The sequence below is a fragment of the Moschus berezovskii genome, chromosome 20 (assembly GCF_049115385.1).
Source record: "Moschus berezovskii isolate FMDL1 chromosome 20, NW_MosBer_1.0, whole genome shotgun sequence".
NCBI lineage: Eukaryota > Metazoa > Chordata > Mammalia > Artiodactyla > Moschidae > Moschus > Moschus berezovskii.
In genome coordinates, this window is record NC_142479.1 from 22,977,374 (window position 1) to 23,004,233 (window position 26,860).

General features: G+C 37.9%; 1 protein-coding gene across 1 annotated transcript in view; it reads left to right on the plus strand.

The window, feature by feature from the left end:
- The first annotated feature begins 923 nt into the window (after positions 1-923).
- Positions 924-26,860, plus strand: part of MED13 (mediator complex subunit 13) — a 96,755-nt gene continuing 70,818 nt past the window's right edge. The window contains exons 1-3 of the mRNA XM_055399971.2: positions 924-1,144; positions 2,960-3,194; positions 11,003-11,171. Coding sequence (XP_055255946.2) covers positions 1,079-1,144; positions 2,960-3,194; positions 11,003-11,171 — 470 coding nt within the window. The 5' untranslated portion in view covers positions 924-1,078. The remainder of the gene's footprint in view (positions 1,145-2,959; positions 3,195-11,002; positions 11,172-26,860) is intronic.

Below are 26,860 nucleotides of genomic sequence, written 5' to 3' on the forward strand. Positions count from 1 at the left end.
AACAAGTGAGAACGGCTTAGAATTTTTGCAGTACTTTTCTCTTCCAAAGAATTCAAACTGATTTCAACGTACTTCTCAGATCTGTGATGGGAACCCTCTGGTACTGTCAGTTGCCCGGCAAGGAGACAGAGGGCCAGGGCCCGGCTCCTCGCACGCTGGCCGGGGCACCCAGCAGATGGCGCTGTCTCGGTGGCCACCAGCCGGCTGCCCCGTCCCCCGGGGCTCAGCGCCTCCGCTGAACGCTTCCCGGCCCTCCCTCACTCCCTTCTCTCTCCCCCTCCCCACGGAGCCTGGGCCCACGTGACCTCCCGGCGGCCAATGGGCGGGCAGAGAGGGCGAGCTGGTCCCTGTGGCCGCCATTAAAGCGAAGGGAAAACCCGTGAATTCGGATTAAAGGGGGAAAAACACCGCCCGCTGGGCCCACAAAATGGGGGAGACTACGGCGTCCCGGCGGTGAGGCCGCAGGAACGCTGACGTTAGGCCGGTCTGGCTCAGGGACGACACGAAGACACAGCCAGAGAATGGTCTGAGCCCGCAGACGCCGCCACCAGCCTCCGCCGCTGAGGAGACTCTGGGCTTAAGGACATCGCCGCCGCCGGGCCGGGGGCCTGGGCTTCTCTCCCGGTTCTCGCCCTTCCCGCCCCTCTGCGGGCGCCTCTCCGCCCCGGGAGCACCCTCCGGGGCTCGGGCTCTGCCCTCTCGGACTCGGCTTTAATTATTTATTCTGTAATTTATTATTTTTTTCCGGTGGCAGGAGCACACATCCCCTCCGTCCCCCAAGGAGGGACGCGCGTCCGCGGCGGCCGCAGCCCGGCCGGCGGAGCGAGCGCGGCGCGGCCCTCCCGCCTCCGGCCCTCGGCCCCGGGCGGCTGGGTGCCGGCCGGGCGGCGGGGGCTGCCGGCGGCGGCGGCGGCGGGGGGGTGGCTGGGGAGGGCGGGCGGCCCGGCGGCCTCCTCTTCCACCGCCCCCCCAACCAGCACCCCCCGCCCTCCCCGGTGTCTGTTTCTCTCTCTGGTCGGAGGCGGCGGTAATGGCGGATGGTGGGTTGTGGCGCCGGCGGCGGCTGCTGTGAGGGACGATGAGTTCCTCCTTCGTGCCGAACGGGGCCAGCCTGGAAGACTGTCACTGTAACCTCTTCTGCCTGGTGAGTGCCGGGCGGGGGCCGCGGCGGCGGGCGTGGGGGAGGCGCCGCGAGGTGCGCCCTTGGGCCGTGGGGGAGGGGGTCCGGGTCGGATCCAGATGCCCGAGTCCCCGGGCGAGGCCCGGCCCGAGCGGGCGCCGCGGGAGCCCCGCGCCGGCCCGGAGCCGCCGTCCTCGCCCGCTGGCCCGGGCTGCCCTGCCAGCGTCGGCCTTTTCTCCCGTTTCCGACACTTTTCTCACCCGCAGTCCTGTCTCCCAACTTGGGCTCCTTTCCTGGCAGGACAGCGGCGTTTCCCTCTTGTGTTGCTGGCTTAACTGTTGCTCGTCTCCTTATTGACCGTGTATCCCTTTTCTGCCACTTTCTGTTATTGCCCATTCCCCCACTGCCTGGCTCTGCTCCTCTGTTTTCCCCCATAAACGGGACCCCGGAACTTAACACTCCTTTAATTTTACGTGGTGTTCTTTTTTTTTTTTTTAATAAAGATGAGTCAAACTGTAGGGGGTTCGTTTGTTCCTTGGGTGACTTCAGACTCTTAAAACCCAGTCAATGCCGTTCCGTAGTTTTTCTTTTAAACTTTGAAAACAGTTTGCGGTTTTGACAATCTCTAGCCGACTTGCTTTTATTAGAACATTAAGTTTGTGAGAGTGGAGCGAACTTATAGAAGAGATCCTATGGTTCTGGACTAAATATTTTTATACAGAAGGCTGTTCCTCCTCTTAGTGAAAAGTCAGGGGAAGCTGGCTTTACGGATGGCAGTTGTGTTGGTTGGCCCCGGTTTGGGAACATCTCAGTAAAGACTTTCAAAAGTACCAACTGTTGCAAATATTCAGTCAGCAGTTGGATAGGAGCTTAGTTTCATCAATGATTTGAAGTTTCGGTAACTTTCTTTTTTTCATTTTCCCTGTCCTATGAGAAATATTAAGAGAGTGTGTGATAGGTAAGTGAATTGAGTGGGCGGAGCACAACTAGTTGGCAAGTGTAAACTGCCAGTCATGTATCAGCAGTTTCATTTTTAGCACCTTAAGCTTGCTCTTTTAAGTTAGATTAAAGAATTACTGAATTCACGCTGATAATTTATTTTACGGTACTAAATTGAGATCTTTAATGCCTTTCCCCCTTATAAAATGTTTCTTGTATAATATCCATTAATCAGCATCTTTTCAGATATAGTAGACAAACAGCAGGTTTTACATTTCTGTCTTCTCCAACTCAGTCTATTTTTGGTACTTTTAGGATCGGGTTGTTTGAAGATAAGACTAGCACAAATCTGACGGTTCTTTGTGAACAGCTATTTGACTTTTCCTTAAAGGGATATGTAAAGATTTAACAAGAATGTTTTCAATTGTAGTTGAGATTTCTTTTCGTTAGAGCTGTGACTTCTATAAACATGGAATGATGACTCTTTAAAAGTTAATTTTGTAGTAAGTTTGATACCAAGAAACAAATGTAACCAGTAAGAACAGAACTTAGGACAGAGAGCAAATGTTTACTCAGTGTGCAGTATTAAAGTCTATGTTTATATTTAACATTATTAAAGTTTTTAAATTAATCCTTGGGACACATTTATTGACTTGTATTCGGTGACATGTCAGTATTAATTTTTTCAGTGTCTTTGTACTTTTCCTTTAATTTTTGGTTGCTGAATTATCAGAATAAGCTTTTTTTTCCCCCTTTCTTTTTTGGTCAGTCTGTTTTCAGTATCCCAAGGACATGTTGAAAAATTGTAATGTCTTAATGAAATAGGGGACTATAATAGTGAGGACTTTTGATTTTGAGTGAATATGCAATAATAAAAAAATCATACTTTCTTTTCCTCAGGCTGACTTGACGGGAATTAAATGGAAAAGATACGTATGGCAAGGCCCAACTTCTGCCCCTATTCTGTTTCCGGTGACAGAGGAAGACCCCATTTTAAGCAGTTTTAGTCGCTGCCTTAAGGCAGATGTACTTGGTGTTTGGCGGCGTGATCAGAGACCTGGAAGAAGAGAATTGTGGATATTTTGGTGGGGTGAAGACCCCAATTTTGCTGACCTTATTCACCATGACTTATCAGGTGAAAGCAGCTTATCATTTTTAACTTAAAGATATAGTAATGTTGTATATTTTTCCTAAAAACATTTGTATTACAAATGAAGATTTTTTTGGTGGAACATTGTTTACTGTGAAACCAGACAAAACTTCAGCTTCATGCTTTATTTCACTGCGGTTATTTTATTTTAGAAAATTATGCATTTTATGGCAGGTTTTTTGAGCCTTGAATAACTTTATTCTTTCACCTCCCAGCTTTCTCATGAATTTCTGGCAGACAGCCCAAGGAAGTCATGTTAGTAAATTAATTAAAATTAAGAAAAATAGAATCGGGGAGCGTTTTTCCTAACAGAGTCAAAAAATACTTTTGAAACCAAATGTAACTCATCTTTGTGTCAATTCTGCTACTACTCTCTTCTGTGTAAATATGCACACAGTTATAGAAATATCTGAAAATATTGTAACTTTCTCATGTGTGTTTTTTCCCCCACTAGGCATATAGTTATGTCAGTATTTTTATTTGTGGTTGTTACATTATTAGCAAATGAAGGCATATGTTAATTTTCTTATTCTTGGAATGTGATTCTTTTATTTTAGGTACTATTCCATCAAAGACTGTCTGATATGAAACAGTGCCAACTTGTTTAGCTTTTATAGTGGAACGTGTCATAATCTGAAAAGTTAGGGAAGTAATTTTATTATGAGCAAATTAATAAGATTACTTGTCTTATTTTCTTGATATTTAGGACCAAATGTTACTTTGAAAAGAGAAACTATAACTCTTCATGTAATACTGAAGCTTGTGTTTAGAGTCCGTGTTAACTGAATCTTTGATGATAGGAATGTAGATGATTAGTTTTTTGCTGCAGTGTACCAAAGATTTCAGTAAGATGTAACATAATGATTCTTGACGAGAAAATTTAGGATTTTCAGATAACTGAAAAAAGTTTTCTTATTGGAAATCAAGTACTCTGGAGTTTCTGTTATTGTCTATTTGATCTATAGAACTTACTTTATTTTTGGATGTATGTAATCCAGGTGACTGTCTCAAACAAACACTTAGGACCAGTGTTTGTGCAGAAATGTGTGTGTCACATTTTTTATCTTCAAATGAACAAACCCTTCAGTCTTAATATTTATTTTTGAGAGTGGTTGCAATTCTTTTATGATCAGTGCTTTCCAGCTTTTCTAATAAGATCCTGCTGGAGAGTCTAGCCCTTATTTTTAAGTATGTAGTGTGGTTCTAAATATATTAAATGATGAGTTTGTATATATGTATGTGTATATGATGTATGCATACACGTCAGAGTATAATATTCCTTTACAGCATCAGCAAAGTGATGCTTTGTAATTATCATGCCAAAAACTAAGCCTGCCAGCTTCCTTTTTCTTTCATTGACTTTAGGTATGCTTGAGTTATTTTAATCTTGAAGTAATTATAAAAACCACCTTATTAAAATATTTGAAGACTGTTTTAATACTATTGATAATATAGATAAACTATTATGCTGTCTTGGAAGTTTCAGTCTTCTTAATAAAGTTAGAACATCTGAACAGACCATTTCCCTCTCCCCACCCCCTCTCCCCCAGATTCCATGAAATCCATTTTGTGGAATCAAACATAATCTTAACAGTTATGTAGTATTAGTCTTACATTAGTAGGACTAACATTTTGAAAATTAAAAGCCTATTAAAGTTAATTGTGAACTGGCGTGACGTATATTAAAATACTATGTGGGTAGTTTTTTTCCTGTTTTAAATAGGTTTTCTCCTGAAACTTCACAGCTATTAAATTTTTTTCTCTAGTTTGCTTGTAAGCATAATTATTTAAAATAGTGCTGTCTATACTTTAAAATATTTATTTGAACATAATGAAAGTAATTTTGGAAATTTAGGCTTTACTTGTCAGATTTTGCTGAATGCCAATTAACTTAAGAATTTATCAGTGAAAGCAATTAAAATAGTAAACCTAAATATATTAATGGTTATATGTAATCATATTTTCTGTTTCAAAGTCTATCTGATACTATCTTAAACAGTTTGTGTAGCCAATGGTATTTTTATAATGTTTTAGCTTTTCTTTTAACCTGTCATTTACTTTAGAATGTTTTCACTTAAATCAAACATATCGTAAAGAATAATAAGGTCTTTTCAGATGGAGTATATTTGTCTCGCCCTTTTCTTTGCTCCAGGGACACCGTCTGCCTCCCTTTTGGGGTAATTAGTCTGCCGCTGTCTCTCGAGCTAACCCCTTTTTCATTTCTTCCCATCTGTGGCACTCCATCCCCTTCTTTTAAGCTCCCCTGAGAAGAGAGCAGCTGGACAGTAGGGGTGGCATCAGCTGCTGGAGGCAGTCCTGAGTTCCAAGTGGAGGTGTGGTAGCAAGGAGAGGGGAACCGGAAGGACCCAGGTGGTAACTAAAGAGCTGGTTAATTTAGCTTGAGTGTGCTCTTCGCAGGCAGTGTCTTTCTGTTTGGTTCAGCAGCTACCACATCTTGTTACTGAAATATTTGTGATTGTGGCAGTAACATTGCCGTTCTTGGTGAGAGAAGGCAGAAGCCATTCCTTTTTGCAGATGAGAATTCTCAGTTTTTCATATTAAGTCAGTAATAACAGTACAAAATTGCCTTTGCTTCACCCCCTTAATTTCATTTGTGTCATTCATAGTGTATTTTTTAAAAGTAACTTTTTGTTTTAAAATAGGTATAGATTTACATAAAATTTAACAGAGATAGTATAGAGTTCTCTGAGTTCTCACCTAGTTTCTTTTATTGTTAACATCTTCCATCAAAAAGGTACATTTTCCACAGCTAATGAGAGAACACTGATATATTGGTATTACCTAAAATCGATAGTTTCTTTGGTTATCCTTTATTTTTATTTAATGTCCTTTTTTATCCTATGATCTCATCAAGGATACTATATTATATTTCATTGTCATGTTTCCTTTGACTGTTCTAGACTGTGACGGTTTCTCAGACTTGCTTTATTTTTAATGATCTTCATAGTTCTGAAGAGTCTAGTCAGGTTCCACAGTGCATTTTTAATTTCTGCCTGCCTCTTACATGTAGCACATGTTTGGGTCACCTTCCTTTCAAGTTTTGCTAATGTGTAGAAATAGAATGTAAACTAGTTTTACTGCTAATTGGTAAAAGTCTTTTCAGCAAGCCAAATCTGATTTGATACATACTTTAACCCTCAGTTCAAAGTTTATTGTTGTCACTATTGGCTTTTAGTTTGTCCCTTGAAACAAAAATAAAAACAACTACCCCCCTCTCTGAGGTTTACATCTTAAAAAAAATTATAGTAGCTAGAATGTGATGAGACTCTGAGAAAACCGATACCCTGAGAATTGAAAAAACAGAATCAGTCAGGGCTAAAAATATTTCTTTTTCCTGGCTCCTGTGGTATTTATGCAGGATTTTAGTGACATATCCAGATACTTTTATTATAACAATTACATCGTAAACACTGTCAAATAGGTCATTGTTTAGTTTTAGAATTTAATTTTTGATGCTTTTACTGAAGGATATTAATTACAGTGGAATTTAACCTTAAGTGACAGCTTTAACAAGATTGACAAATAGATAAATAGCAGCCAAGTATAGCAGTCTAGTGTTAGTCAACTGAAAATTTATTTTATGCCCCAGGTAGCCTGAAGAGAGTTAATTCGTTTTTGTCTTCTGTTGCATAATTTACTTGTGATCCAACTTTTTATGTTTGCTAGTCTTCTAGGGACAACATTGCCATGCTTTTCTGTGTACTATCAAGCAAGAAAAGTGTATTTTTTAGATCTTCAAATCAAAGATAAACATAAGAGGCTGCTTTTAAACCAGTGTTTTTCAGGTTTTGCTGATCAATAGTGCTGCCAATTTAAGGCTTTCAGCAATTTGTTGAAAGAACAGCTTATGAATGGGCAATTATTATTCAAGACAGGTGCTAAACTAGACACTTAAACATTTCTCTTTATTCTTTCAAGAAATGCATAGTATTTTCAACAATGATCAATTTTGACCCATTTATTATTTTTTAGTATATGCTGCATTTTAGTAGCTTGGCAGATTTACTTAGGTAGATTCCTTTTTTACTGGCTTACCACTATGAGGATATTTAAAGATGTCAGTTTTGAGAAAACTGAGTACAAATACTTAGGTATATCAAAAATTTTTGTTTTTATTTTTCCCCCTACTCATAGAGAACTATTTTGATGACCTGTCACATCCTTTTGTGTCACTATAATCTGTATCCTCAAAAATTTATGGAAATCAAATTTAACATTTGAACTTACTCATTGTTCAAATATTTTGTAAAAAATTTTTAAGTAACAATAACGGTTAAGAGTTCTAATCCTAAGGGTAGCAGAAAAGTACTAAAAACACAGAATTGAAACTGTTTTCTCTGGGGATACAGATAGAAGAGGAGGCAAACATTTATTTAAATACATTAAGCAGACTTTTCCCATTAGGCTGTGGTTAATTAAGTTCAAAAGAGCTAGGTAAAGATTTGCCCCCTCCCACCCTTTTCTGTTATGCTGGTGATGAGATACAAGGACTTATTTTAATTAATGTAAGGGGTGTATGCCACTATGTCTTTGGTGGCTTAGTTGTACCATTTCATTTTTTATATCTATGAATAGAAGACATGGAGAAGTACTTTTATTATGGTTACTATAATATCAAGATAGAAGCTTGGCTTAGTAGGCTTCTTTCTAAGTGACACTCCCGCCGCCCACCCCAAAAATACCTTCCGACTTTTCACTGAATGTTATTAGGAATTATTATTTCCTTAGCAATGAAAAATCAAATTGTTATTTAGTGTAATGGTTGCTTAGTTATCTACCATATAGGTGAAGATGTGCTTAAGAGATTTGTTGGCCTTAGAAAATCCTAACAAGTGATCAGATCTTTGTTTTATGCATAACTCCCATTTAGTGCTAATGAGCATTGTGGGCATTTGAGGGTTTAATGTAAAATGAGGATTAAGTTCACCTGAGTTTTTCTAGACAGAGCAATGAGAGAAATGCTTGAATATTAATACTGATTAATTTTCTAAACTATATTTAGTTTTCTTAAACTATTTAACTACATACAGGTTTAACTGAAATAGATTTTTAAAAATAAAATCTTAATATGTAAAAATTTATAAAAATTATTGTATTATGGTTTTTACTGTTTTAAAGATTTTTAACTTATGGGTAAGAAGGTGAATTCAGTCTCAAGTTTTAAGTGAATAATTTTCTGATATTTGAAGTTTATAGTGACTATAGATGTTTGAAATGTAATGGTATCTGTGTTTTGGTTCTTTGTTGCTTTAAAACTTAGAAGTAGTTTGAGAAAAGATTTTGGTAGGGGCGTCTTTTGTATGACATGTTACTCCATTGCACTTCCTTAGAAGGTAAGGATTTTTGAGGTAAAAGGCTATAAAAAGTACACTAGATGGTTTATAAAGAAGTGAAGAATTCCAGCATAATTCTTTACGAATTAAGAATATGTGTACTTTTAGTAATCATAAATGACATAATTTTAGATAAAACTTTTAATGTAACTTTCATTTTGAAATGGTAGAAGCTGATTAGACTGAAAGCAGATTGAGAAAGTTTTGATTTATTTTTTTTCCCTTCTCAACAACTCAGATATGCTTGTGATCTAGACTTTTTAAATAAAGTGAAGCCACTATGTGCCATTTCCCTTGTCTTCTAGCCTCCTGTTTCCTTTAATAAAGTGAAACTTGTGAAATTTTGGCTTTAATTGGAAGTAGATAAGGATGAAGAACTTTTTCTGTTTATTATTAATGGTTTAAAAATTATCTCAACTCTCAAATATGGTCATTTTCTAAAGCTTTTCTCATTTTTAAAAAGCTTATCTTTCGGAGAAACCAGTTGATTTGAAAGACTTTGACTATAACTTAGGAAACAACATAAAATCAACATTAACTTTTGTAGTGGCACAAATTTCTAGTGAATTTAAAGTCAACTGTCATTGTGCTTATTGTGCTTTTGAGTTAATGTTTCTTCTACTCATTTGTTGTACAAGTTATGAATGTACGTTTGCCATCTGTCACTCTTAATATGTGTCTCTGCTCTTATTCTAAAGCATCATGGTTTATTATTTTTCTCTTGGGATAGTATATGCATTTTTAGTGTTGAATTAAGAAAGATTTTTTAACTTAAATTGAAAGAAGGTCCATACTTAAAAAATGTTTTATAAAGTTAAATAGACTATAGGAGTGTGCCACACTGTTTTATATTGGAAATAGCAAATTAAAATATTCTAAAAGTTAAAATGTTGATGGCAGTAGCTCCTATTTATAGTAGGACTCCTTGGCTGCTTTCTTACAGGTATAGATGGATAGAGAGGAAAAAGCTTTTTTTCTGAACCACATCCATACTTATCTCAAAATGGCTATGTTATTTTTTTTTTTTGTAACTTCACTTGGAGTGGCTAATAGATTTGCTGGCAAAATTGAGGCTTTATAGTTAGCAAAGGTTGCAAAAACCAAGATCATGGCATCCAGTCCCGTCACTTCATGGGAAATAGAAGGGGAAAAAGTAGCAGCAGTGACAGGTCTTATTTTCTTGGGCTCCAGAATCACTGTGCATGGTGACTCTGTCATGAAATTAAAAGACGCGCCTTGGAAGAAATGATATGACAAACCTAGACACTATATTAAAAAGCAAAGACATCACTTTGTCAACAAAGGTCTGTATAGTCAAAGCTACGGTTTTCCAGTAGTCATGTACAGATGTGCGAGTTGGACCATAAGGAAGACCGAGCACCCAAGAAATAGTGTTTTTGAATCGTGGTGCTGAAGAAGACTCGAGAGTCCCTTGGACATCAAGATCAAATCAGTCAATCCTAAAGGAAATCAACCCTGAATATTCATTGGAGGGGTTGATGCTGAAGCTAGAGCTCCAATACTTAGGTCACCTGATGCGAAGAGCCGACTCATTGGAGAAGACCCTGATGCTGGGGAAGATTGAAGGCAAAAGGAGAAGGGGGGCAGCAGAGGATAAGATGGGTTGGATAGCATCAGTGACTCAGTGGACATGAATTTGAGCAAACTCCAGATGGTGAGAAGGACAGGGAAGCCTGGCGTGCTGCAGTCCGTGGGATCACAAAGAGTTGGACATGACTTGGTGACTAAACTACCAACATAACTTTATATCAGAAGTGCCATTTAAAATTTGTCTTTAAATTTTTAAATTTCTCCCCCATGTAGAGAATCTTATACTAAATAGTAAGCATGGGAATCATTTGGTTGAAATGAGACCTAAGGTGGCTGATAATGCACTACTTGTTAGGCTCTGTGCCAGAAGCTTCCTTTTTATCCATCACTTATTTTTATAGTTGAGTTGTGGATTAGAATGCTGATGGATGTAAAATGTTTTGAGTTTAATTATTAACTGTCTAGTTTTTTTTTTGGCAGGGTAAATGACTGGAAGAGTTAGGACAAAGTAACAAGTGAGTCAACTTAGAAATTGGCACTTTAGGTATAGAATGTGTGGTATTTCCCTTGGTTATACAAATGTCCTGTTCATTTATACAGAAACCAAATCAGTATGTTTATGATATATCATTGCCTTTTTATATGGTAGGAAAATAATTTTCAGGTAATTTAATAGAGTACATGGCACTTTGGCCTTTTATTCTCTATGGATTAGCTTTGAAATCTGATGTTTTAGTGTCTAGAGAGATAGCAAAGTGGTCGTAGCTCAATATTCTGAGGTGAAGTAGGGTTTATGAATTTAGGGATTAAAGTATAATACTTTGATTTTATCTCTGAGTAGATATAGTGCCTCTATGTTACTTTTTGTTTCTTTCATTTCTTTTATAGAAGAGGAAGATGGAGTGTGGGAGAATGGACTTTCCTATGAATGCCGAACTTTGCTTTTCAAAGCAGTTCACAATCTGTTGGAACGGTGTTTAATGAACCGGAACTTTGTACGTATTGGCAAGTGGTTTGTAAAGCCTTATGAAAAAGACGAAAAACCTATAAATAAAAGGTAAGCTATCTTTAAACTCTTCCTTGATATTTCTTTAGGCTTGTTAATATTAATGACTTTATAGAATGTGTGATAAAACTAATATCTCACAGACGTTCAGAATGTTAACTTTGGCAAAATACTACAAGTATTCAGTTTTCTCTGACTCCTTCATTCTTTCTTTTATACATTTTAAGAATTTTCTTGTAGTACAGATAGGCTGTGTGTCAGTACAGTGGCTTAAGTTTTGATTTGGGATAATAGGAAAAATGTGAGATAAAAGCAGAGACTTACGCATTGAAGTATGTATATTTTTTAGTACTAGTGGAAATAAATTCATGGTACTCTGTTAAAATTAAGTAGTATTAATATTTGTTTTTAGATGGTGATTTGTAGTCATGTTTGGGTTGAGGTAATCATTCTCAGCATCTTTTTGCTTTAATTAAAGTTACTTAAATTTGTATGTTTCTATGTAGGACATGTTTACTTTTGGGGTGCTTATGATATCCTTCAGCTTTGAATTAAGCAAATTCATGATGCTAATGTGTAGGATAGTTGCAGATGGAGGCACAGAAGACCTTTAGGATGTATTCAGGTAAAAGCTTTAGGTTACTACAGTTCTCTGGTTTAAATAATATAAGTCATAATCTGTTAGAAGATTTAGTCGCAAGCAGTTGTTGAATTAGTGAGACTTCGAGAGAACTGAAGCAGTAGTGTGTAAGATGGGATATGGGAAAAGAAAAACTGAAGGACATTTATTCGTTTTCCCTGAAAGATGTGATGGTTGTAATCACTGTTGAGATGTCATTTCATGTCAGGTGCACATCTTTTTTCATGCACACACGAAATTGTTTGTAAACTTCCCTTTCTAGTTTCATTATAATAGATGAGTAGGTAAGACATACCAAGGCTTTCACTTTTTCTCTCTGAAAATTAAAATAAAACTTTATTGTCAAAAGAATAATTGTACAAGGTAGGAGTGTATTCAGTTGCAAATGACAAAAATGTCCTAACTAGCTTATGTAGGAATTGATTTTTCTTAAACGTTCAATGATGTCATCAAAACTTAGGTTCCCTGGAGTTTTCTGCTCTTTTATCTCTTGTCTTTGGCTTTTATCGTCATGGTTCCAGTAAGTGTTGCATCTCCAGACTTCACTCATGGTGGATTCCAGGCAGGAAGAGGAAGGGAGGGAGGAGATGAGAAGGGGTGAATGTTGGATCAGAAATTAGATTCTTTTCTGGAAATTTTAGCTGACATATCATCGGCTATATTGAGATAAATACTCTGTATATGGGAACATTGCCACTCTGAGCAAAACTAAACCTTGGTTAGTAAGAAGAAATGGAGAATAGATAGTAGGTAGGCAGTTTTAAGAATTCAAGCTGATTACCAAGAATTAAAAAGAAAACGTCTAAAAGGCAATCCCTTTAAATTCTTTTAACTTAACTTTAATTTACCTGTTTAAAAACTTACAAGCAAATGCTAATTATTGAGTTTTCTGTTATCTCGGTTATTCAAGATTTAATCTTCTATTAATAATTTAGCTATCTTACCATCCCCTCCACTCTAGCCATCTCCCAACTCCCATCCCTACCACTTGGACATTGGCATACTGAGATAATTTGTTCTCCCATCCCTTCTTTATTCCCCTTATCTTACCAATATAGTTACGAGATTTGGTTAAAAAAAAAAAAGTACCTATTGTTTCTGTTATTATAATTTTATAAATATTTAATGAGTCATGTAGCATGTAGGATTACATTCCATTTCCTCTATATAATTTTGTTTTTCCTAGTGTGAATGTGATTACCTCTTTTTTCCCTTAATTACCTATGTCAAGGGTTGGTAAACTACCTCTTCACAGGGTAGATATAGCCTGCCCCCTGTTTTGTAAATTTCATTGTAGCACAGCCTTTTTTCTTCATTTTTGGATTACTTTATGCCTACACTCGAGCAGAGTTGAATAGTTGTGATAAGAGACTGATGATCCCCCAATGCCTAAAATATTTCTCTGGCTCTTAATAGATAAAGTTTGCTGATCCCCAACCTGTATACTTACTGGTAATTCGCCCCTACGCTATCTACAGGAAGCATAAGTCTCCCCTCTACCTTTAAGGAGTTTGTATCATCTTTTAGTTTCTTCTCAGTTTCTTCTCTCTTTCTCAGTATCCCTATTTGAGCCCTTCATTGTTCGGTTCTGGTTTGGACTTATTATTCTATTAGGCCTGTTTCACAGTAGTCATCTTGGGAATTTGCTTTGCCTTTTTGTCTGTGTTGGATCGCTTATTTGCTGGATCTCATGTTTTGTTTTTTTGTCTTACTGTTTTGGTAATGCCCATGTACCTGTAGTTTCCTGAGAAGAGAGTACATAAGAAGTAATATTTTTGAGATCCTGGATGTCTGAATTATCTCCTTTTCTACTCTTAAGACTTCTGGGCCCTAAAATGCTGATTGGAAGTTCTGTATATGTAAATAGCTATGAAGCAAGCTGCAGGCTTTAGTAAGCTCATTGGACAGGGACTTGGCCATTTTTATTTAGAACTGTGCTGTTGTTATAGTAACCATCAATCACTTGTAGCTATTTAAATTTCAGTTAATTGAAAAAATAAAAATTCAGTTCCTAAATAAATCCCTGGTGGCTCAGAGGTTAAAGCGTCTGCCTCCAATGCGGGAGACCCGGGTTCGATCCCTGGGTCGGGAAGATCCCCTGGAGAAGGAAATGGTAACCCACTCCGGTATTCTTGCCTGGAGAATCCCATGGACGGAGAAGCCTGGTAGGCTACAGTCCATGGGGTCGCAAAGAGTCAGACACGACTGAGCAACTGAACGGAACGGAACGGAAATAAATAAATTCAGTTATCTAAACCACATTTCAAATACTCTTATGAATGCTGGTTATTGCATTGCATAAGTTCTTTTGGATGATATTGCTTACATCAGAGCCTTTACACTTAAAATAATGCCTTAGCATCACTAAGGCATTAAAGAAGTCAGTTAAGGTTTTTTTTGTTTTTGTTTCTTTTGGAGGGGTTGGGCAGTAACTGAAAGACTACTTTAAACTTCACTCGTAAAGCTTTGTTTTCTTTCATACACCTGTGGCTTTTACACAGTCCCTTCAGCTCCATCTTATTTAAATATAAACACCACAAGGTTTAAGGTGGCATATTAGTAGCCATTTTATATAGTTTTGGGATATTCTTTGGTTGGGTTCCTCAATACCTTTGAAAACAAGCTTCTAGGGAAGTTGTTATGTCTTCTAAGGACTCAGTTCCTTTCTTCTTGTCTTCTTAGATGGCACTGTCTAATAGAAATACAATATGAATCACATATGTATTTTAAAATCTTGCAATAGGCACATTAAAGAAAGTTTTTAAAAAAATGAAATTGTTTTTCATATATTTGATCCAATATATCTAAAATATTTCAGTATGTAATTGCATATGCAAATGATATTAATGAAGTAGTTTACTTTTTTTAAACTAGGTCTTTGAAATCTAATACACATTCTGTACTTTAGAGTACATCTCAACGTGATCTGTCCACATTTACAAGTGCTTGATAGTCATGTGTATATTGGTTTGTGTCAACGGTGATTAACCCTCTTGGAATTGTATGCTAAATTGGGAGTGTACTTGAGACTCAAAAATAGGGGAAACTTCCATTTTCTGTCAAGATGTCCGTTATTTGCTAAGTTGGGCCTCGTTGCTGTCTTATTTTTCCTCCTTTTAGCTTAGTCTATCATTAATGTCCATCATCAAGATTATTCTGAAGTCCTCAGTGATGATATAATAGTACTTATGACCTAATGAAATTTCTCTGTGATGTTTGAGTCGTTAGGATTTGCATGGTCAGTTTTCCACATTCTCATGCTTTCTAGAAACATTTTTGAGGAAAAGTGACTGCTAGGAAAGACTTTTTTCTCTCTTTTTTCCTTCCCATTAAGCTTTTCTTACTGTCATTTCTTACTTTGATTCTTAGAGATTCATACAAATCTGTCTTTTTGAACTGTTGGTTTTAGATATGAATGATAATAGAGAAATTTTTTTTTTCTGAAGGGGAGAAGGGAATGAGAAACCTATGCATAAGCATAACTGACCAGGCCATGTTTGAAATCAGGGCTTAATATGTGTTAAATCAATTTTCAAAACAGACCTGTTAGTCCAATTTTACAGTTGTTGAATCTGAAGAATAGGGAGGTTAAGGAACTTCTTGGAATTCATACATCTCGTAGGTATTGGAGCTCGATTATAGGGCATGAAAAAATATGAGACAGATTGTGCCCTGTAGATCACTATATCTCCTGTAACTACATGTTATTATTTTATTTATTTTTTATTATTTTAAAAAATTTTTTGGCTGTGTCACACAGCATTGTGGGATCTTAGTTCCCTGAACAGAGATTGAACCCACATCATGTGATCTGCATTGGACCACCAGGGAGGGCTCACCAAATAATAAAACAAAAGACTTAAAAATAATAGGGAGATGCTATATTTGCTGAGCACTTGAAGTTGTAAACCAAAATAATGTCATTGCTTTCTGAGTATTCTTTATAATGTAAGTAATGTGTTCACTAAGTGAGCTGAAGTATATAAAATTCACAGATAAAGGTGTTATATTCTGGATTTTAATATACATCTTTTGTTCGTTGAGCTATGGTAAGGATATTTGATACTGAAATTGTACCTATAAATTTAAGGAATTACTCTGAGGGCTACAGAAATACAGATTAATGCATTGGTTCCCAAACTTGTCTGGATGTGGAATCACCTTGAGAGTTTAAAAATATAATCTGTGTATTAACCTGGGAATGTGGTTTAGGCTTTGGAATTTTTAAAAGATCTCTGTGAAATTCTAATGAAAGATAGACAGGTTTGAAAACTATTTAATCAATGGAATAAAAATCTTGAATTAGGAAGACTAGCATTCTTTTTTGTGTGTGTTGTATAATATAAAGAACACAATTTACCATTTTAGCCATTTTTTAAGTGTATGGTACAGTGACATTAAATACATTCATACTGTTGTGCAGCCATCACACTATCTCCTGAAATTTTTCATCATTCCAGGCTCAAAATTTGCCCATTGAATAATGACTCCCTATTTTTTCCTCCTCATAGCCCCAGGTAACCACCATTCAACGTTTTGTCTCTATGAATTTGACTGTTCTAGATACCTTACATAAGTGAAATCAGAAGGTATTTGTCCTTGAGTGTCTTTCTTATTTCACTTAGCACCATGTTCTCAAGGTTCTTATCCAAGTTGCAGCATGCACTTTCATTTCTTTTTAGAAAAATACTTACATATTTCTTTATTTGACTGTTCTGGGTCTTAGTTGCAGCATTCGGGATCTTTAGTTGCAGCTTGCGAACTCTTGTTGGATCTAGTTCCCAAACCAGGGATCGAACATGAGCGTGGAGTCATTCACTGCACCATCAGGGGAGTCCCCATTTCTTTTTAAGACTGAATAATTTTCCATTGTATTTTTATACCACATCTTGTTTATCCACTCATCTGTCAGTTGACATTTGGGTTGTTTCTACTTTTTGTCTATTGTGAATAATGCTGCTATAAATATTAGTATACGAATATCTATTGAAGTCCCTGCCTTCAGTTCTTTTGGGAACATACAAGAAGTAGATTTGATAGGGCATACAGTAATTCTATTTTAATTTATTTTTTGAGGAATCGCTGAAGTCTTTTCCACTGTGGCTGGCCCATTTTATATTCCTGCAAGCAGTGTAGGAGGATTGCAGTTTTTACACATCCTCACCAACACTTAATTTTTTAAAAAATAGCAGCCATCCTTATGGATGTGAAGTAGTTATCTCATTGTCATTTTAATTTGCATTTTCTAAATGACTAGTGATGTTGAGCATCTTTTCACCTGTTGGGTGGCTGTGTATCTTCTTTAAATGTCTGTTCAAGTCCTTTGCCCATTTTTAATTGATTGTTAGGATGACTAGAACTTTAAGTCAACACTCCCTTTAAATAGGTTGATGATTTTAAGACAAGTCAGTTAACTTCTTTGTGCCTTGAATTCCCTACCAGCAAAATGGGATATCATCTTTCTGTACCTGCCTAGCAGAAGTGCTAAAAATACAGCACTTCCTAAAGCAGTATACTTACTTACCTGTTACAGTATTAGAACAGCTGACTTTTAATCTATAAGCATATTTTCAATTTATGTCTTAGAAATAAAGAATCTTTTGTTTAATTTCAGTACTTAAGGAACATTTTTCTACAACAGAAGATTATCTGTTTAGGTTTCATCTGTAAAATTATGCCTTATTCTTACCTTTTTGCTTTGGTTATTATAGTAAAAGCTCCTGAAGAGCAGTTTTATTCTCCATAATACTTTATGGTAGCTTAACAGTACCTTGGATTCTTATTGTAGTTGCACATATTTGTTTTAACTCTACTTTTCTAAGTGCTGAGTACTGAAAATGAAGTGGTGTTGTAAAATGATCTCTCTCCTTGAAAGACAAGCCTTTGTGAATTTAGTATGGTGGTATTACCTAACATTCACTTTGGCCTATAATATTTTCTGACTAGATTACCTTTAATATAGGTATCAGTTCAGTTCAGTCACTCAGTCGTGTCCAACTCTCCATGACCCCGTGAATCACAGCACGCCAGGCCTCCCTGTCCATCACCAACTCCCGGAGTTCACTCAAACTCATGTCCACAGAGTCCGTGATGCCATCCAGCCATCTCATTCTTGGTCGTCCCCTTCTCCTCCCACCCCCAACCTTTCCCAGCATCAGAATCTTTTCCAGTGAGTCAACTCGTCGCATGAGGTGGCCAAAGTATTGCAGTTTCAGCTTTAGCATCAGTCCTTCCAATGAACACCCAGGATCGATCTCCCTTAGAATGGACTGGTTGGATCTCCTTGCGGTACAAGGGACTCTCAAGAGTCTTCTCCAACACCACAGTTTAAAAGCATCAATTCTTTGGCGATCAGCTTTCTTCACAGTCCAGCTCTCACATCCATACATGACCACGGGAAAAACCATAGCCTTGACTAGTCGGACCTTTGTTGGCAAAGTAATGTCTCTGCTTTTGAATATATTATCAAGGTTGGTCATAACTTTCCTTCCAAGAAGTAAGCGTCTTTTAATTTCATGGCTGCAATCAGCATCTGCAGTGATTTTGGAGCCCCCAAAAATAAAGTCTGACATTGTTTCCACTGTTTTTCCATCTATTTCCCATGAAGTGATGGGACCAGATGCCATGATCTTTGTTTAATTGCCCCCCTGGTAGCTCAGCTGATAAAGAATCCGCCTGCAAAGCAGGAGACCCTGATTCCATTCCTGGATTGGGAAGATGAAGATCTCTGGAGAAGGGATAGGCTACCCACTCCACTATTCTTGGGCTTCCCTGGTGGCTCAGACAGTAAAGAATCTGCTTGCAATGTGGAAGACCTGGGTTTGATCCCTGGGTTGGGAAGATCCCCTGGAGGAGGGCATGGCAACCCATGCCAGTATTCTTGCCTGGAGAATCCCCATGGACAGAAGAGCCTGGTGGGCTACAGTCCATGGGGTCGCTAAGAGTCGGACATGACTAAGCTCAGCACAGCACATAAACCTTAGCATTGTTTTGTCAGTATCTGCAAAATAACTGCTCAATTTTTATTGTGATTGTGTTGAATCTTATTATTCTGTAGCACCACAGTAAAGCACACATCATAATAAATTGGGTCACAGGAAATTATTTGGTTTCCAGTGCATATAAAAGTTATGTTTGCACTAACTGTAGTCTATTAAGTGTACAGTAGCAGTATTTCTAGAAAACAGTGTACATAACTTACTTTATTACTAAAAAATGCTAACCATTCTTTGAACCTTCAGCAAGTCATAATCTTTTTGCAATAGTAACATCAAAGATCACTTAACCACAGATCACCATACCAAGTATAATAATTATGAAAAAGTTTGAAATGTGAAAATTACCAAAATGTGATAACACAGACACGAAGTGAACATACGCTGTTGAAAAAATGATGCCAGTACACTTGCTCAGTGCCAGGTTGTCACACATCTTCAATTTGTAAAGCACTCAGTTGTTTGTGAAGGACAGTAATGCAAGGTATACTTGTGTAAGGATTTCAGAAAGTTTATCCCATATTTAGAATGTTTAGTTTTTTCTTCCTATACATGCATAAACTTGGTTTATTTTAAACCATTTTCTATTACAACTAGATCAGTCTGTATAGGAAACATATGCTAGCAGTATATGGTGTGATGTTTTTCCAAAAAGAGGCAACTGGAATTGAGAGTTTGCTGTTAAGTAGGATAGTACAGAGAGTAGGAGTGGAGAGTTTATTTTCTTTTAATATTTTATGTATGAAATGAAACAGTTGAAAGCTGTAATTTTAACTATAGTTCACTGATTAAATATTAGGATATAAAATATAGGTCTCCAAGCCTCTTTGTCTTTTAAAGATAAAAGACTATAAACTTCCCTGGTGGTCCACTGGTTAAGAATCTACCTTGCAGTGCAGGGGACACAGGTTTGAACTCTGGTCTGAAAGATTCCACATGCCACGGAGCAGCTAAGCCTGTGCCCCACAACTACTGAGCCCCATGTGCTACAACTAAGAATCCCAAATAATGTCAACGAAGATCCTGCATGCTGCAACTGAGACCCCAGGCAGCCGAATAAACATTAAAAATAAAGAACAATAGACTGTTCCAGGTTGTTGCTTGAACTTGCTGATGTTCTTGAAAGTGTTTGCAATTTAGATTTTGGAATGTGCTATTGAATTACTGCTTAAACACACAACATTCGTGATGATTTGTATAGCATACTTACCTTAAACTTAATCAGATTGCAGTTTACCGATGTATAGATTATTACTTGAGTCATTTCCTTAGTAAATGTTTCCCTTGACATAGAGTATTTTTAGTTATTCCCCTTTAAATTCTTAAAGTTTTTTTGTTGGCAAAATTTATCTTTTAACAGAGAGTTATAATGTTAAAATATATATATGTATATATTCATTCTAACTAGTTTAATATGAAATTTTCTTAATTTTTTTTTTTTTTACCACGTCTTTTCCCTTATCCACTCTTTGGAGAGAGATGCTTTGAAAATTGATTTCTGCTTGTTTTATGTCAGTACATATAATTGGGTCCCAGATGGCTCAGTGGTAAAGAATCCACCTGCCATTCAGGAGAGGCAAGTTTGATCCCTGGGTTGGAAAGATCCCTTGGTGAAGGAAATGCCACCCAATCCAGTATTCTTGCCTGGGAAATCCCACAGACAGAGGAGCCTGGAGGGCTACAGTCCACAGTGTTGCAAAAGAGTCAGACACAACTTAGTACCTAGACAACAAGCAATGTATAATGGGCATAACCCTCTCAGAACACTATCGGCTTGCTAAAATAAAAATACTATTTAGAAATGATGTTATGTATATATATTTTCTGTACCTTAGCCTTAATAGTTACAGGATAATTTTGTCAGAAAAGAGGTCACTCGAAAGAAAAGTGTAAATATGGCTTTGTAAGCATTCCCACATCTAGTAATGAGATTGGTTGCATATATTTGTTTACTTTAGATACATTCTTTGAGGAAAATGTATGGCGGCTTGTGAGTAAATTTTTTAAAAATCCTAATGTTCCCTGGAGAAGGACATGGCTATCCACTCCAGTATTCTTGCCTGGAGAATCCCATGGACAGAGGAATCTGGTGGGCTACAATCCCTGGGGTCACAGAGGGTTGGACATGGCTAAAACAAATGAGCAGGCACGCATGCACAAGCATATACCCCAACTGTACAAGAATGGGCCTAATTCTTACTGAAACGCTTTTTGCTTTCATAACACCCATTCTTCTCAAGGTGTTCTTCTGACACTCAGGCTGTTCTTTCTTGGTCCCTTCTGTGAGTGTCTTCTATTATACTAAAGCTGCAGTTTTTAGAGCTCCCTAGGGCCAGTTCCTGGAGAAGGAAATGGCAACCCACTCCAGTGTTCTTGCCTGGAGAATCCCAGGGACGGGGGAGCCTGATGGGCTGCCGTCTATGGGGTCACACAGAGTCGGACACGACTGAAGTGACTTAGCAGCAGCAGCATCAGGGCCAGTTCCTGGGCTGTTTCTCAACATTCCCTCTCTAGGTGATCACATTGATTCACAAAGATGTAACTACCATCCACACCCTGATAATCCCCAGATTTATACTATAAACCCAGCCTCCACCACATCATAAAAGCTATTTTGTCCAAAAACTGATTTCTTGATATTTACCCCAAACCTGCTCCTTCTCTAGACTTCTGTATGCTCTCTATCTGAGGCTTTTGTCATCAAATACTGCTTTAATTTTAGGGGCCTCCTGGTTCCCGTATATAATCCATCACCAAATTCCCAAACACATTCTAGATGCGCCCACTTCTCTCCATTTCTCCTGTCACGTCCTTAGTCCAAGTCGCCACTGTCTATCACCTGGGTTGTTATTGCGCTAGGTCCTGGTGGCTCTGTGGTAAAGAATCTGCCTGCCAGTGCAGGAGACGCAAGAGAGACAGGTTGAACCCCTTAGTTGGGAAGATCCCTTAGAGGAGGAAAATGGCAGCCCACTCCATTATTCTTGCCAGAAAAATTCTGTGGACAGAGGAGCCTCCAGGGTTACAGTACATGGCGTTCCAAGGAGTTGGACTTAATGACTGAGCATGTACACATGCACACATATCCTGTGGATTCTCTTCTCTAATAGCTAGTGAGATCTCCAAGTAAAAACAAAAAAATATCAGATACTATCATTCCTCTGATTAAAAATCCTTCAATAATTTCCCCTTGCACTTCAGAACAAAATTGAAACAGCCTCATTGTGTATATTCTGGCCTGCTTGTTCCTCTCCATCTTAATCCCAGTTTTTTGCTCCTATCTATACTCCAGTTGATACTGGTCTTCCTTCAGTTCTTCCAGTAAGCCAAAGTCCTTTCTGCCCCAGGGCTTTTGGACCTGCTGGTTCCTCTACCTGGAATGTTTTCCTCTACTTCTTGCATGTGTGTTTATGTATGTGCACATAAAATGCCTGCCTCTTCCATTAGGTTGTGAAATTCATGAAGACAGGGACTCTATCTTGGTCACCTCTGCATAGCCTACACTGGCATGGTGTCTGACACGTAATGTGTGCTTTATAAATATTTGCTGAATTAATTAATTAGTAAAAGTGTCCTTTTCCACCAATACTCTGTTCCTGAAACCAACCCTTCTAAGAGCTTCTTTTTTATCTTTCCAGATATGAAAACATATGATTAAAGAGAAAAGAGTTACAACATGATCGCATTTTAGTATGTTTTCCTAGTACAAATTTTTACATTTGAATTAAATCTAATAAAAATAGTTTTAGAAAGATAATTAAAGAGAAGTAGAACCTAGATCGGAGAAGGCAATGGCACCCCACTCCAGTACTCTTGCCTGGAAAATCCCATGGACGGAGGAGCCTGGTGGGCTGCAGTCCATGGGGTCGCGACTGAGCGACTTCACTTTCACTTTTCACTTTCATGCACTGGAGAAGGAAATGGCAACTCACTCAGTGTTCTTGCCTGGAGAATCCCAGGGACAGTGGAGCCTGGTGGGCTACAGTCCATGGGGTCGCACAGAGTCGGACACGACTGAAGCGACTTAGCAGCAGCAGCAGCAGAGCCTAGATAATAAAAGATAGTAAGAAAGAAAAAGTTGAGATTTGACTACAACAAAGTACATGTTACATGGAAAGAAGCCATTACCGTGTAGACCTTCAACACGGTAAATTTTGCTGAGCATTTATTATTATACACCAGGTCATGTGTCTCATGTCCATAATGGTTTGCCAGCACCTTTTTATCACTTTTTTTATTTTAAATTTATTTTTTTAATTGAAGGATAATTGCTTTACAGATATCACTAAATTTTAAAAGGAAAGTGGTAAAGATTTCTTCAATAAAACTGTTAAAGTGGTTAATTGTGTTACAAAGAAATATTTTATTTAGGAGTAGGGAAAACAATTTTGTTATTTCACAAAGGTGTTGAATTTTTAACAAGTTGATTTTAGTAGTCCCGCTTTCAGAAGAAGAGATGCACATTTTGCTCAGTCCTTATTTATATCAATGATAGTTAACTAAAAAATCCAAAATTATTTTTTAGCAAGCCAGTAGTTTCACATTCATTCAAGTTAGCCTTGTCTCCATAGGCGTAGAGGACCTTAACTATCATTCTGATGTATCTTTTTTAATTGAAGTATATTCTAATTGTGTTTCAATTCATTGCATTAAAAAATCTGTTTAAAATCCTAATGTTTCAGCTGGTATTAAGAGTAATGTTTGGTATTAACAAGAGGGTCTAAGATTTTACACACTTTTTTCTTTTTTAAACTCTGCTGGGTCTTTTATGCGGCACAAGGGCTTCTCGTGGCACAGGTAGTCTCAAGTCATGGTGCGCAGGATTAGTTGCCCTGCGGCATGTGGGGTTTATTTCCCCAACCAGGGATGGAACCCTCATTCCCTGTATTGGAAAACAGATTCTTAACCACTGGATTATCAGGGAAGTTCCTGAGATTCATGCTCTTGATTTGGTATTTTTCTTGAGCTGTGTTATAGTCCACACTATTGCTTTGTTGGGAAACTTATTTTCCAGCCCTGCAGTAAGTTCACTTAGGCATGTTTTCTGCATTCCAGATTATTTCAGGCAACAGTTATATGAAGTATTCATCTATTATATTAACATAGGTTACCATTTTCCTGACTGTTTTTCAGTGTTTGTATTCTTTGCTACCAATTATCTGATCCCAAAACTGAATGCCACATGTGTAGGTTTTTCTTACGGTAGTGCCTCCCTCACCTTTGGTGCCAGTTTTTATATCAACTGTGGCTGTGTAATAAACCACCCCGAAACATAGGGATTTAAATCAGTTGCGTATTCTCACTAGTGTGCCTACAGGTTAGCTAGGGATTGGTCAGTCTGTTCACTGTGCACTGTAGTGTGGGTAGCAGTGTATTCTGTGTGAGTTTCATCCCTCTTTAGACCAGTGAGCCGGTCAGGGCATGTTCTGTGATGACAGAAGCACCCGAGGGCAAGCTGAATTAACATGTGAAATATGTAAGTAGTCTTCAGCCTTCTGCTTGGCCAAAGCAAGTGACAAAGCGAGCCTGATTCAAGGGTTGGAGAAGTATATTTCACCTCTAATAGGAAGAACTACAAAGTCTGGATAAAGGGAGGAATGAGCAAAACATTACAGAGCTACAGTAATCAAAACAGTATGGTACTGGCATAAAGACAAACATGTAAACCAATGGGAGAGAAGAGAAAGTTCAGAGAGAAATTCTTGTGTATATGTTCAGATGACCTTTGACAAGTGTACCAGGATCAGTCAGGGGGGAAAGGACATTCTCTTCAAAAAAAGGTGTTGGGAAAACAAGTATCCACATGTAAAAGAATGAACTTGGACCCTTATCTTATACTGTATACAAAAAAATAACTTAAAATTGATTAAAAACCTAAATGTAAGACCTAAAACCATAAAGCTCCTAGGAAAAAAATGTAGTGGAAAAGCTTCATGTCACTGGATTTGGCAGTGATTTTATGGTTATGGCACAAAAACATAGACAACAAAAGCAAAAATAGATAAATGGGACTATATCCAACCTAAATTTCTTTGTGGATTAGGAGAGAATATTTGGATTGGGAGAGAATCATGTATCTGCTAAGGTGTTGGTAGCCAGCATTATAAAGAGTTACTACAACTCTACAAAACATCAAATAACCCAATTAAAAAATGGGAAAAATACTTCAATAGATACTTCTTCAAAGAAGATATACAAATGGTCAATAAGCATAAGACAAGATGTTCAGGACTTCCCTGGTGATTCAGAGTCTTCCTGCCAACGCAGAGGGCACGGTTCTATCCCTGCTCTGAGAGGAACCCACATGCTGTGAGGCAGCTAACCCCTGAGCTGCAACTACTGAAGTTTGCACACTTAGAGACCGTGCTCCGCAACAAGAGAAGCCACCGCAATAAAAAGCATGTGCACCACAACTAGAGAGTAGCCTCCTTTTGCTGAAACTAGAAAAAGCCCATGTGCAGCAACAGTGACCCAGCACAGCCAAAAATAAATAAATCTTAAAAAAAAAGTTACTTGGTATCACTAATCGGAGAAATATAAATAAAAACGTGAAAGTCACTCAGTTGTGTCCGACTCTTTGTGACCCCATGGACTGTAGTCCATGGAATTCTCCAGGCCAGAATATTGGAGTGGGTAGCCTTTCTCTTCTCCAGGGATCTTCCCAATCTAGGGATCGAACCCAGGTCTCCCACATTGCAGGTGGATTCTTTAGCAACTGAGCCACAAGGAAAGCCCAAAAACATTAGGGTGGCTACTGTTGAAATAAAGAATAGCAAATGTTACTAAGGATAGAGAAATTGGAACCCTTGTGCATGGTTAGTGAGATTGTAAAATGGTACAGTCACTGGAAAATGTTACGAAGATTGCTGCAAAAATTGAAAACAAAATACCATATGATCCAGCAGACCTTCTTCTGAGTGTGTATCCAGAATAATTGAAAGCAGGATTTTGAAGACATTTTGCACATCCATGTTCATAGCAGCATTATTCTTCATAGCCAAGAGGTAGAACCAACCCAGATATCCATTGATGGATGATGGCTAAGCAAGATGTGTTGCATACATACAATGAATTATTGTTCATCCTTTAAAAGGGAAGAAATCCTGTCATGTGCTACACTATGGATGAACCTTGAGGGCATTATGCTAAGTGAAAGAAGCCAGTCACAAAAAGGCAAATATCGTATGATTCTCCTTATGTGAGGTATCTAAACAAAGGGGTAATTCTTGGTGGATTAAGTGATTTCTGTCTAGAGAGTTTAGTGCAAGGGTCAGATTGTGGAAGATCTAAAGTGCTGTGCTAAAGTTTTAGGAGTTTTTTGACTTAGTCCTGAAGGCATTGGGAAACTCGATTTTGAGCCTCCCAGTTGCATGATTAGAATTAATTTTCAGATTGCTGGCAGTGTTGTAAAGAAGGGTAAATTAGAGATTATAACAACTACTCAGACCTTAAAAAGACAGAACAAAAAAATTATCTAAGAACTGGAATCAGTAAGAATTAGTGATGGATTAGTTGAAGGTAGGAAGTTTGGGGAAAATGAAAAATTTGAGATGATTTATATATCTGCTTGCACAACTCTGCAGATTTGATAAGAAAAGGAATATGGTTGGGGGAAAAAAGATCAAATGTTGATTTTATTCTACAGTATTTATTGCTATGTGCTAAGGACATATTCTATCAATATAGGTATACAACATTGTATGAAGGAAACAGATTCCTTCTCCAGCAGAGCTTACTTTCTTGGTGATTATAAGAAATAAACTGTAATAAGTTAGATTTTTATTATTTCTTAAGCCAAAACAAATCCCAGAAAAACAATTTGAAGGAGGGTGATCAGTGAAGACCTCGCTTAGAAGGTGTTTAAAAACCTGAGAAAGGTTGATGAAGGTGAATATAGCTATCTAGAGTTTTCCAGATGGAATAACAGTAGGTACAAAGGCCTGATGTGTTTAAGGAACAGCAGAGAGGTTAATTGAGGGAAAAGGGGGAAGTATTAGAGAAAGATAAGTAAGAAATGAAATTGGAGAAATAAGAGGTATGGGGGGGATAGGTTGATGAAAGGAATCATAGGACGTAATAACTTTTGTGGCGTTACCCAAGTGTGATTC